This window comes from Miniopterus natalensis, chromosome 7 (genome assembly GCF_054644295.1).
Source record: "Miniopterus natalensis isolate mMinNat1 chromosome 7, mMinNat1.hap1, whole genome shotgun sequence".
Classification (NCBI taxonomy): Eukaryota; Metazoa; Chordata; class Mammalia; order Chiroptera; family Miniopteridae; genus Miniopterus; species Miniopterus natalensis.
Window position 1 is genome coordinate 5186419 of NC_142087.1, and position 11585 is coordinate 5198003.

The following is an 11585-nucleotide window of genomic DNA, read 5'->3' on the forward strand; positions in this document are numbered from 1 at the left end:
ATAGAGAGCTTGGGTTATCTATTTTAGTCTCATTATTACTGTTCTGGTCTTAAAGATGAGGAAGTTGATGCCCAGAGAGAGGTGAAGTAACTTGTCTGAGGTCACTTAGCTAGGAAGTGGTACAGCCAGGATTTGAATACTGGTATCTGGCTCTGGGTCCATACTTCATCACTCTGTACTTTGCCTCATATGTAGGGTATGTGCTCAGGGCAGGGAACACAGCAGGGAAATAGACATTTTAGAAGCTCACTGGTTGTCTCCTGCCTTGTGGGTCTTTTGAGACCTCATTCGGGACTTACAATCCTGCAAGGTGGGAAAAATGAGTCCACATTTTATGCAAGAGAAAAAGAAAGGCAAAATTGGGGAGCTGTCTTACTTAAGGTCATAGAAAGATAGTTGCAAGATAGGATGAAAAACTAGATGTCTCATCAGCACTCTAAAGCCCTTTCTCTGCTCTCCATTCAGCTGGCTTTGATAAAATTTCCTCATGATTAACCAAAGCTTCCCTTGGGCTGGAGGATTTCCAAAGCCCAGGAACACTAGGGGCCAAAGGATAGTGTTTGGTGAAAGAGAGCAAGCAAAAACAGAACAATTCACTTTTGGATTTTGGTGACACTTGCAGCCCCAGCTAGATATAGTGTCCCAGCCCCCAGGATAAAGATGGATTCTGGGACAGGACAGGGTCTGTGTATGGAGGGGTTTGTGGGTGTGTTCAGAGAGGCAGATTCATAGATGTGGTGATGAGGAGAGAAGGATTTTGGAGTTCAGGAGTGGAGGAAGGCTCATAATCATGACATTTATGGAAATTATTCTTGGTAAAGAGGAGAACATTAGAGAGAAAAAGAGATCCATCGTGGTGGTTGGTAAGAGACTCTTCTGTTGAGCTCAAACCAGCAGCTCCAGGGTCAGGCCTGGGCATGAGAAGCCCCTTACCTTTCCTTGGCTGTATACTTGTTTAATGTACAGGTTATCCCACAGAAGGCAGAACAGCACTGAAGTTGTTTTGGGCAATGTTCCTGCAAGGTACAGAATTGAGTACAGTTTTCCGGGCTCACTTTGCAGGGTGGAGGTTCCAAAATATACTCTGGAACACAGAACAGGAAAGAGAAGGGCCTAAACAACAGCCTGGAGTAACATTCAGGACTCCAGAAGCCCAAGGAACTGCCAGGAAACCAGCCACCCTGAGCTCCCTTGTATGGTCACAGGGAAGACGAAGAAGGGTTTTTCCTCAGCTGCTGCCTTCCACAGAGCTCTAAACAGGGGAAATCAGAGCTTGGATATTTGATCAAAGACACAGTTTGGCAGAACACTACATCCGTTGCTCGTTCACCGTCCTTGCAGATCAGATGCCAAGTCCCCATGGACCTGGTTGAGTCCAGTTCAAAGGAATAAATGGTGTGTGCATGGTGAGCAAGGAAGGGGTATGTAGGTCCGTTTGCACTGTTAACGTAAGAAACATTCAAACCTGTGAAGAATTTTTGTGTTTATTTCAGCCAAACTGTCGACACATGCTAAGAAGAAGAATCTCAGTGGATTGAGAGAATGCTCCGGAGAATGGCAGTTTTGCACCTTGTTTTATAGATTACAATAAAAAGAGGAGACGTCAGTGGGTTACATGAAATCCACTGGTGATAGATTAGGGAGGCAGGAGAAAGCAAAATGGGGAAACCTCTGAGACTGGATAAAAGGTAAAGTCATAGACACACACTTCTTTTGCTTAGGTGGGTGCAGGATAGTTAACAGTCAACAACTCAGTATCAGTGAGGGGATTTGTGGTCTCCACAGAGCGGTGCCTTTGCTTTGAGGGGTCCAGAAAAAGGAAAATTACTTTAATGTTCTAATGAAATGTTATCATAGATGCAAAAAGACAATAGACAGGCTCAGTTAAGGTAAAGATCGGCTTTAGTCAGGGAAGATACCGGCCTAGGACATGGCTACCCACCATAAACTGCTTTTTAGTTTAAAAGTTTTCATTTCAGACCATCCTTTGTGGTTGCGCTGGTCTGAGTTTGCAAGGCACCCTGACCTAGTCAGGTTAGCGTGTGGCCCCAGTTTTTCCAAGCACTGGCTCACCATGTAGTCTAAAGTGAGTCATATATCCTCTCGTAACAATATAGGTTAGCCCAGGGTCACCCCAACATGTGTTATTTGTGTATAGGAAGAAGGAGGGGAAGGGAATGTTTTGGGAAAGGGTCACGAGCACACAGCACACTAAAGGTACTGGCACCAGAGTGCTAGAACCCAAATCACAAATGAGTTCTGGGGGTGACTTCTTTCATGCGGAGAAGTCTTTCGTGGGTATTTCAGAGTGGGGTCAGCTTCTGGGGACAAAGATCAGCTTCTCCTTCTTCCCAGATCTCTTCTGATCAGGAGAAGAAGATGCATCTTCATGCTGATGTCTCATCCCCCCACCCCCCAGTACTCAGGTCAAAGCCATGACTACCTCCACCAGTAGATTCTGCCCCAGGCTTTCAACTCACAATCTTCTCTTTGTTCCTGAACTCTAAGGCATTAAGGATGGGCCCCATTAACCCGCTTATCTAAGCCCAACCAGGCCTTAAATTTTGTACCTTATGACTTGCCCTTTCTTCGGGGCAAATGTCATAGGTGGGGCACTCTAGAAGCCCCTGTTGATTTATTACTCTGCAGGTATTTGCAATTAGAAGGGGGTCTGTAGGATATCAAAGCTGACCTCAAAAGACTAAAAGGATAAAGTTGGGGCTATAATTATAATAGCAAATGGTACTAAAGATGGGGTAGCAGAAACACGGGCCCAAGCTGTTGACAATCTGAGTCAATGCAAAAAATTGGAACTGGTTCCCACTTTGGAGAGCTTGGGGTTCAATGGAATAGCACGGGGAAGGAGTCCATGAGCCAGGAATCTCAGAAAGATTGACCTTCTCAAGTTTTTACTCCTCTTCTGGGTATCTGGTTGCAATATCACTCAGCACTTGCCAGTCTTACAGAAAGCCTCTTTGTGCCCACCCAAATTTCAGTCCTTGATTCTCCAATTACCTCCACCCTGTATATTCCCATTCTCTTGCAGCTTGCTAGCATCCCCCCTCAGTCTTACAAACCTGCACCCCTCTTCTGAGACCCTTAAAACAGGACCTTGTCTACCTCGACACATGAGATACCACACATATCCCTACCCCCAATATTCTGAAGATGTTCTCCCCACAGAAATGTGCAGGCACGATGAATAATAGTTCATTTTCCTTTTGGTATTGGTCAAGGTCAACATTACTGTGACCAGTGCTCTTGTTAGGCTGAGTTGGTCAATGGTGACAGCTGAGATGAACTACACCTTCCCATTGATGCTAATCACTGGTAATTGTGTGGGTACCTCTGAATTTTAAAAATGTGAAATAAAATGCAAGACTTTCTTTTCTTCCTAAAACATCCTCCAAACCCTAGATTATGTAGGTTCCAGCTTGAGTTTTTACCAACTTAATTTTCCTTTCTGCTTTAATGCTTGAAAAGTTGGCCCAAGCATCCATGAAGGAATCAGGGCAGCAAGAATAAGCTGGGTGATGAGGCTGATAACATTTGCAGTAGTTAATACTTACCGAGCATTTACCATGGTCCAGTAAGAGTGCTCTATGTCTGCATGTATTATCTTAGTTTCTCCTCCCAACTACCCCAATATTATTATATCCACCACAAAGATAAAATCCGAGGCACAGACACTTTGCCCAAGATCACTCAGTAAGCAACAGAACATGTATTCAAACCTAGATCTTACTGACAGTAAAACCTGGACTCTTGAACATAATACTGTGTTTTTCATGAGGTGTGTCCACGAATCAGCCCTCAGATCCTCCCATCACTACAGATGCCTCTTCCCTCCCCTGGGCTGGGACCCAGCACCTACTTATAAAACGATGCTTGGGGCTCCCAGGCACCAGCTGTGGTGCTAGATGAATCAACAGCAGGAGCTGGAGAGGCAGCACAGGCTTCATACTGCTGGTGGGATGGGTGGTAAGTCCTGGCTGAGAACTGCTAGGTTTGACCACGCACAGCTTAGGGGAGAAGAGAGGGAAATAGGGAAAAGTGAAGGCATGCTGTGATTGGCTTCTCACGGTGTATTCCGATCGATTGGGAGGGCTTGGCAGAAATCCAAGTGTCTTCCAACCACACCGACTCCAGGACCTGGTAGTATTTTCAAATCTACACCCTTTTCATCTGCCTAAGCTTGATCTTGTTATTTCTCTCATCCATCTAAGTCTTGTTAACGTTCTTTCACAAAATTTTTAAGTTTTCCATGTCTTTGTTATATTTATTCCTAGAGGCTTGAATTTTCAAATAAAATCATAAATAGTATTGTAACTCTTTTAGTTATTTGTTTGTTGCTAGTGTAGAGGAATGACTTTTGATAATTTTCAATTATTTTCAGTAATATAGTATTATCTTAGTTTCAGGTGTACAATCAGTGATTAGAAATTTATATAACTTACGAAGTCATCATCCTGATAAACCTAGTACCTACTGGGCACCATACAGAGTTATTACAATATTATTGACTATATTTTCTATGCTGTACTTTACATCCCCAGGACTATTCTGTAACTACTAATTTGTACTTCTTAATCCCTTCACCTTTTTTTATCCCCAACCTCCCTTCCATCTAGCAACCATCAAAGTGTTCTCTGTATCTATGAGCTTGTTTCTGTTCTCTTGTTAGTTTATTTTGGTTTTTAGATTCCACATATAAGTGAAATCATATGGCACTTGTCTTTCTCTGCCTGACTTATTTCACTCAGCACAATATCCTCTAAGTCCACCCATGTTGTTGCAGATGGCAAGATTTCATTCTTTTTTTATGGCTGAAAAATATTTCATTGTATATATATGCCACTTCTTTATCCATTCATCTATTGATGGGCATTTAGAAAAATGACTTTTGTATATTGATATAGCTAGTTCCCTTGCTAGTTTCTCTCATTAAAAAAAACAAGTGTTGTTTTTTTTTTATTTTGGAGAGAGGAAGAGAGAGGGAGAGAGAGAAAGAAACATCAATGATGAGAGAGAATCATCGATTGGCTGCTTCCTGCACGCCCCCTACTAAGGGCTGAGCCCACAACCCGGGCATGTGCCCTGACCGGGAATCAAATCCTGATCTCCTGGTTCATGGGCTGATGCTCAACCACTGACACACACCGGCCAGGTGAAATTCTCCTATTTTTTATTATAATCTCTTGGTGCATGCTTTTCAGTGTTCCATGTAGTCAGTCATCATCTGCCAATAATAACTTGCATTTTTCCTCTTCAAACTTTATGCCATTTTTAATGCCTTGTTATGCAGGTCAGGACCCTCATCCATTATTATATAGAAGTAGTAATAGTGTATATTCTTGTCTGATACCAGATTTAAAATGAATACTTCTTAAGTTTCCCTTTTTAGGACAGTGTCTGCTTTAGGTTTCTCATAAACATCTTTTATCAGGTTTAGAAAATTATCTTTCACTCCTGACATAAAATTTTTTTTCATTGATTTATGTGAAATTATATCTATAGTTTTTCCTACATATGTTGAGATAGCATTATTCTTCTCCTTTAATCTGTTAATATATTGAATTACATTTCAGATTTTCTAACATTAAACCATTCTTGTGTTTCTGCAGTAATGTAATGTGATCATTCTGTATCATTTTATATTGTTTGGTTCAGTTTACTATTTTTTAAGGAATTTTCCATCTATGTTCACAAGGGAACTGGGCCTGTAACTTTCCTTCCTCATATAGCCCTTGCCTAGTTTTGTAGCAAGTTTACAACTGACCTCAGAGAATGTGCTGAATAGCAATCTCCTCCCACCTTTTTCTTTTAACCAGTTCTTTGGAAATTTTTGTGTAAGATAAAGATAATTAGTTACCTGAATCCTTAATTCTCTTTTTTCTTGCACAAATATGTTCATTTGCACCTTGCTGTTGTCATTTATTTATTTTTTTTTTATTTATTTATTTATTTTAGAAATGATACAGTTTTATAATGTTCTCTGTTGCTTATTCATCCACTAAAAATATTTTCACAATACAACACTTTTAGGAAGCTTCTCTGTTACTTTCTTTGGTTTACACTTCTTTAGGTAACAATGGCTCCATCTTTAGTAACAAACCTTCACTTGTTGAACTACAAAGGAAAGCTTGTACCACAAAGGGTCCCAAATTCAGCGGCCTGTGCCTACAAACTTCATTGATAACAGCTTGCAGATTGGCAGCTATCTGGTCACTTGACATATCCAGTGTTGCTATTTTGGTCTCGGGAAACTTCCCCCTTTCTTCATCTACCTTAATTTCAATTCCAGTTTTAAATAACTCAAGCATTTTGGGGGTGTCACGGCCAATAGAATTTTGAGTAAGCTTTGGAAATCTTTTTTTCAGTTTCTTCTTTAATGGATTAAGCTCGGGCATCATTTCTGGAATAGCTACGTAAAAGTCTGGTTTAATTTCATCATCCAAAATCTTCTGAATCAGATTAGTTCCTCCTGCAAAGGCAGTTCCATTGTTTTCTGCTATTTTAATCTCTGATGCATTCCCTGTAAATACGGCAACTTTATTGATTTCTGAAATGAATGGGAATGGCAAACTAAGGACACTGGCAAATGGCTTCACTTTTTTCTTTTCCCCAGTGCCATGTCCAGTGTCAAATCAAGATAAACACCTTGCTTTGGATTAGGAAAGTCCAGAATTTGAAATTTCTTAAGTAAATGAATAGCTTTCTCCACCTCGTGTATCTGCCTTGGGTATAAGCGTTTTAGGTGGACATCCTCCTCAGGTTCGCCTTCCACAAGGGGTATGACTATTTTTTCTATCTCATCTTGTTTTTCATTTGATGCTTTTTCTTTGGCACCCTTTTTGGTTTTCTTTTCAAGTTTCCTAGCAGCAGCAGCAAAATGTCTGTTGGGCACCTGAACTTGTGCAGAAAAATGGTAAGCAGGTGTCTGATAAGCGATTTTGGGAAGACGATGCCTTTGATGTATCAAGACTCTGCTGAGGGACCTGACGGCATGTTGACCATTCCGGACTGTGTTCGCTGTTGTCATCTAATGACACCTCCCGACTTCCCTTTCCTTACAGCTGCACTCTTCCCCTCCACGTTCACACATCTTAGTCATACCACCAATCTGCCATACATAGGCATTTATGTATTTGTCAAGATTTTGTTATTAGAAATATGGTGCAATGAACAATCATGTGTATATTTTCTGTATTGCTGGAGGTGTAACATCAGGGTCAATTTCTCAAAGTGTAATTGTTGGTTAAAAGGGTAAACTCATATGTAGTTTTGTGACATATTAGCAAATTCTACTCCATAAAGGTTGTACCATGTAGTACTGCTACCAACCTTGTGAATATAACAAAATGTGTTATCATGCTTTTGAATTTTTGCCAAAATGATAAGTGAAAATGTTATCTCCTTAGTTGTTGAGGATTCGTTTATGTTGTAGTTTGTATCAATACTTTATTCATTTTTATATCTGAATAATATTCCATTGCATGTATATACCACAATTGGATTATCCACACATTTGTTGATGGACGTTTGGGTTGTTTCCACTCTTTGGTGATTGTGAATAGTGTAGTATGAACATTCGTGCACAAGTATTTTCTTTTTAGTACTTATTTTAATTTTTTTGAGTATATACCTATGAGTAACATTGATAAGTCATATGTTTAACTTTATATGTTTAACTTTTTGAGGAAACTGAAAACTGTTTTCACAGTGGTTGAACCATTTAACATTTTAATCACTGATGTGTGAGGATTCCAATTTCTCCACATCTTTACCAACACTTCTGATTTTCCTTTTATTGGATTATAGCCACCCATGTGGGTATGAAGTGGGTGGTATCTAACTGTGACTTTGATTTACACTTCCCTAATAACTAATAATGTTGAGAATATTTTTATGTACTGGCTGATCATTTCTATATCTTCTTTGGAGAATTGTCTATTCAAGTCCTTTGCAATTTGTAATTGGGCTGTTTGTGTTTTTCTTAATGCACACAACCTAACATTGAAGGGATAGGATGCACGAGTTCCTGGGGGTGATGTACAGTGTGGTTACTTAGAGTTCCTTGGTTTTGGACTCATGTGCTCTGTCTATCAGAGACACTGCAGCACACAATGGCCCTTGGTTCAAACTATATTTCCCAATCAGAAGGCAAGTGCTCCACCTTTGCAGGCATCATCTCCAAACTGGCAATTTATATGCTTCTTCAGTAGGTCAATCCACAACTGTGTCAGACTAACAGATTCTGGGTGATACAGTATAGGGCAGTACCATGGGATCTTGGGATTACTGACCTGTTGTTGCACCTCTCCTGATGTAAAATTTGTCAACTGGCCTGAAGCCATGAGTCACAGAACCCTATGTCAGTACTCCCTCAGGCATCACAAACTAGTCTTGGCTGAGGCATTGCAGACAGGAGCGTCACATTGTGCTCCCAGAAATATGTACCTATCCCAGTCAAGGTGAGTCGTGCCCTTTCCAAGGAGGAATGGGTCTAGTGTGCTAAACTTGCATCAAGTGGCTGATTCACTTTCCGAGAACTGGTGTTCTATCAAGGGCTCAGCCTTGGTCTGTGCCGCTCCTCGTCTATACGTTCAGTAGCTGCATCAGCTTTCGTCCCTGTGAGCTCATACGATGCACAGCCTCCAGCTTTGTGATCATGGCAGCTCTACTCAGGGGTCCATTGTAAAAGCGCTGTCGTCAGTAAAGATAAGGCCTGGCCTATGTTAACTGGCTGAGACATCTGGTAGACCCAGGTGTGCCTCCTGTCTGAGGGCTAAGGTGCTTACTTTGTGCCCCCATTGTTCCCATGTCTTCTTGGAGTGTCTTGCTCTCTCTCTGATCTATTGATTATTAATTATGTAATATAGAATATATTTTTATACTACTAATAATTAATATATAAATAAGTCTTGAAAATACAGGTGTATAATATGTATTTTTAACTTTATTAAGATATAACTGAGCCCGGCCGGGAGTGGCTCAGTGGTTGAGCGTCGACCTGGGATCCAGGCGATCGGGGTTCGATTCCCGGTCAGGGCACATGCCCGGGTTGTGGGCTCGATCAATGACTCTCTCATCATTGATGTTTCTGTCTCTCTCTCTCCCTCTCCCTTCCTTTCTCTGAAATCAATAAAGATATATTTAAAAAGAAAAAAAAAGATATAACTGATATACCTTAATAAGTCTGGAAAAATACATATGTGTTATATATAGCATATATATAGTATATATAATATATATTAGGTTTTCCATCTTTGTTAAGAAATAATTGACATATAACTTGTGTAAGTTTAAGCTGTACAACATGTTAATTGCAAAATGATTACTACCATAGTGTTATCTAACACCTCCATCACATTACATCATTATTATTTTTTTGCATGGTGAGAACATTTAAGATCTACTCTCTTAGCGATCTCCTACCTCTGGTAACCACCACTCTACTTTCTGTTTCCATTATATAGACATCATATCTTCTTTATCCATTCATCTGATGACGGACTTAGTTTGTTTCCATATTTTTTTACACATGTTTCCTTTTAAAATTATTTTTTGTAAATTATTTTCTAATTAGAATATCTTTTAGGAAAAAAGATAGGTTTGCAAAAGGAGAGGGTTAGCCCTGGCCAGTTTTGCTCAGTGGTTAGAGCATTGGCGCACGGACTGAAGGGTCTCAGGTTCGAATGTGGCCAAGGGTACATACCTCCGTTGCGAGTCAGGGCACACTTGGGAGGCAACCAATCGATGTGTCTCTCTCACATCTCTCTCTCTCTCTCCCTTTCCACTCTCTTTGAAAAAGCAATGGAAAAAATATCCTCCAGTGAGGATTAAAAAAAGGAGAGGGTTAGTTATGTGACAGGAAGGACAGTCTCTACAGAAGCCCAAGGCCCACATAGAACAGGCCATGGGGAGGGGCGGGCACAGGGGAGGACACAAGGACTCCTGGCCCTGCCCTGGCCTGGCCAGTGGAGGCAGGGAGGAGCCCAGAATAAGCTGTTCTTTCTTTCCTTCCCTCCACACGCCAGCTTCCAGGAAAGGCCGTGTCAGACATAGAGCTCGCTGCTCAGGCCAGAGTCATGCCAACCCAGGCTCGGCTGCCCATCCTGCTTCTTTGTGTTCTGCTGCTGCAGGCCCAGGGAGGGCACTATAAATGGAAAAAGAAGTTGAGTAGGTGATGGGCTGGGGGGTAGGGATGGGGAAGGGGAAGGAGGGACTGTGTCCAGCTGAGGACGACCTGGGAGTTGAGACCTTTCAGCACATCCCACTCTGACCACAGCACTCTGAAGGTTCTGGGTCCTCCCAGACCATGGCTCCAGCCCCTTTACTGGCCCTGGGACTAGTGATAGGGGTGGAGAGGAACCTACATCTTTTTAGTCTCCATTCCCCAAACCCAGAGACATATGGCACATACAGTAGCAAAAGGTGTGCAGAGCTGAGAATCAATCCTTTGGCTTATTCACACATGTGAGGAGGTCAACATCCAGAGATGCTTGTGGGAATAGGTCTAGAATTAAAGGACACTGGGAAAGCAAATTTTGGCATGTTTTAGATTTCACTGAGTTCTCAGAGTCAGAGTATAGATTCTGTGGGGTGACTTCACCAAGGCCATGAGCTATATGACAGACAGGGTCCTGGCTGTAGGAATGTTGAGAGGGTCCCGGAAGCCCAGGCATTGATTTTTATTGCTGGATGATGGGTGTAATGGGTTGAAGATACTACCAATCATTAGGATTTGGTGAGGGGCAGAAAGTGAGTTCCCTGAGAAGTCCAACAGTGTCATGAGTGGGACCTGGGTTCTGGGGTCATGAGAATACTTTAAGCTTGAGAGGAGTGTTCTGTGTGGCTTGGTTCCATTGACCTTGTTCGTTTCCTTTTTAGGTATCCAGGCCTGTGATAAGAAGCCCAGCGTAAATGTTTGCAAAAACCACTGCTCATATTTTCTGAAGTGTCCCAAATCAGATACCATATGTTGTTTAACTTCTTGCGGGAACGTTTGCATGAGCCTCCTGTGAGTGGGCCCAAAGGCTGGGCTGTGTCTCCTGCTCCGCTAACCCCCTGTTTAAGACCGTGCCTGCATCCAAGCACAGGACCTCAAATCCTGGGCACAGGGGTGTCAGCCTCCCCACTGTCTGGACTGCTTGTCTCTGTCAAATAAACCAGAACAAATGCCCAGGGACCTGCCTCTTTTATTCTCCGAGCTTGCGATCACTGAGAGCCAGGGCAGACCCCAGGTGCCCCTGCCTCCCTGGGTCCCTCTCCCCTTGTCATGCTCCTCTCCTCTCTCTCCCTTCGGCCCATGCACCCTTGCCAGGCCCGCAGAGGCTCAGCCCCCTTGTTGCTCTGCTCACTGACCCAGTGCTCCCAGGGGGAGAAACTGCTCATGTGTGGCGTCCCCGGTGCTAAAGAGAACGTCCTCATGCTGGAGGCCCAAGGCCAAGTGAACCATGAGCTAGGTGGAGGCCTCTTCTTTGACTTGACCCACCCCTGTCCCTTTCTCCCCACTCTCCTTGTAAAGTTCAGGTAACTGTCCCTTTATAAGGAGTCCCAGAGCAGTTCAGTGACATGCCCAA

The 11585-nt window shown here is 42.4% G+C and overlaps 2 protein-coding genes and 1 pseudogene across 2 annotated transcripts; 1 reads left to right on the forward strand and 2 right to left on the reverse strand.

Moving 5' to 3' along the window:
- Nucleotides 1-628: 628 nt before the first annotated feature.
- Nucleotides 629-3962, reverse strand: WFDC13 (WAP four-disulfide core domain 13). Its single transcript, XM_087818531.1, is given in 5 exon segments — nt 629-658; nt 660-729; nt 731-811; nt 952-1084; nt 3875-3962. Coding segments are annotated over 5 exon segments (402 nt in total).
- A 2079-nt stretch (nt 3963-6041) lies between these two features.
- Nucleotides 6042-7042, reverse strand: LOC107530858 (large ribosomal subunit protein uL1m pseudogene; annotated as a pseudogene).
- A 3049-nt stretch (nt 7043-10091) lies between these two features.
- On the forward strand, nt 10092-11027 carry LOC107530878 (protein WFDC10B). Its single transcript, XM_016204797.2, has 2 exons — nt 10092-10182; nt 10894-11027. Exons 1-2 carry the CDS (start codon nt 10092-10094, stop codon nt 11025-11027), a joined length of 225 nt encoding a protein of 74 aa, XP_016060283.1.
- The last annotated feature ends 558 nt before the right edge of the window (nt 11028-11585 follow it).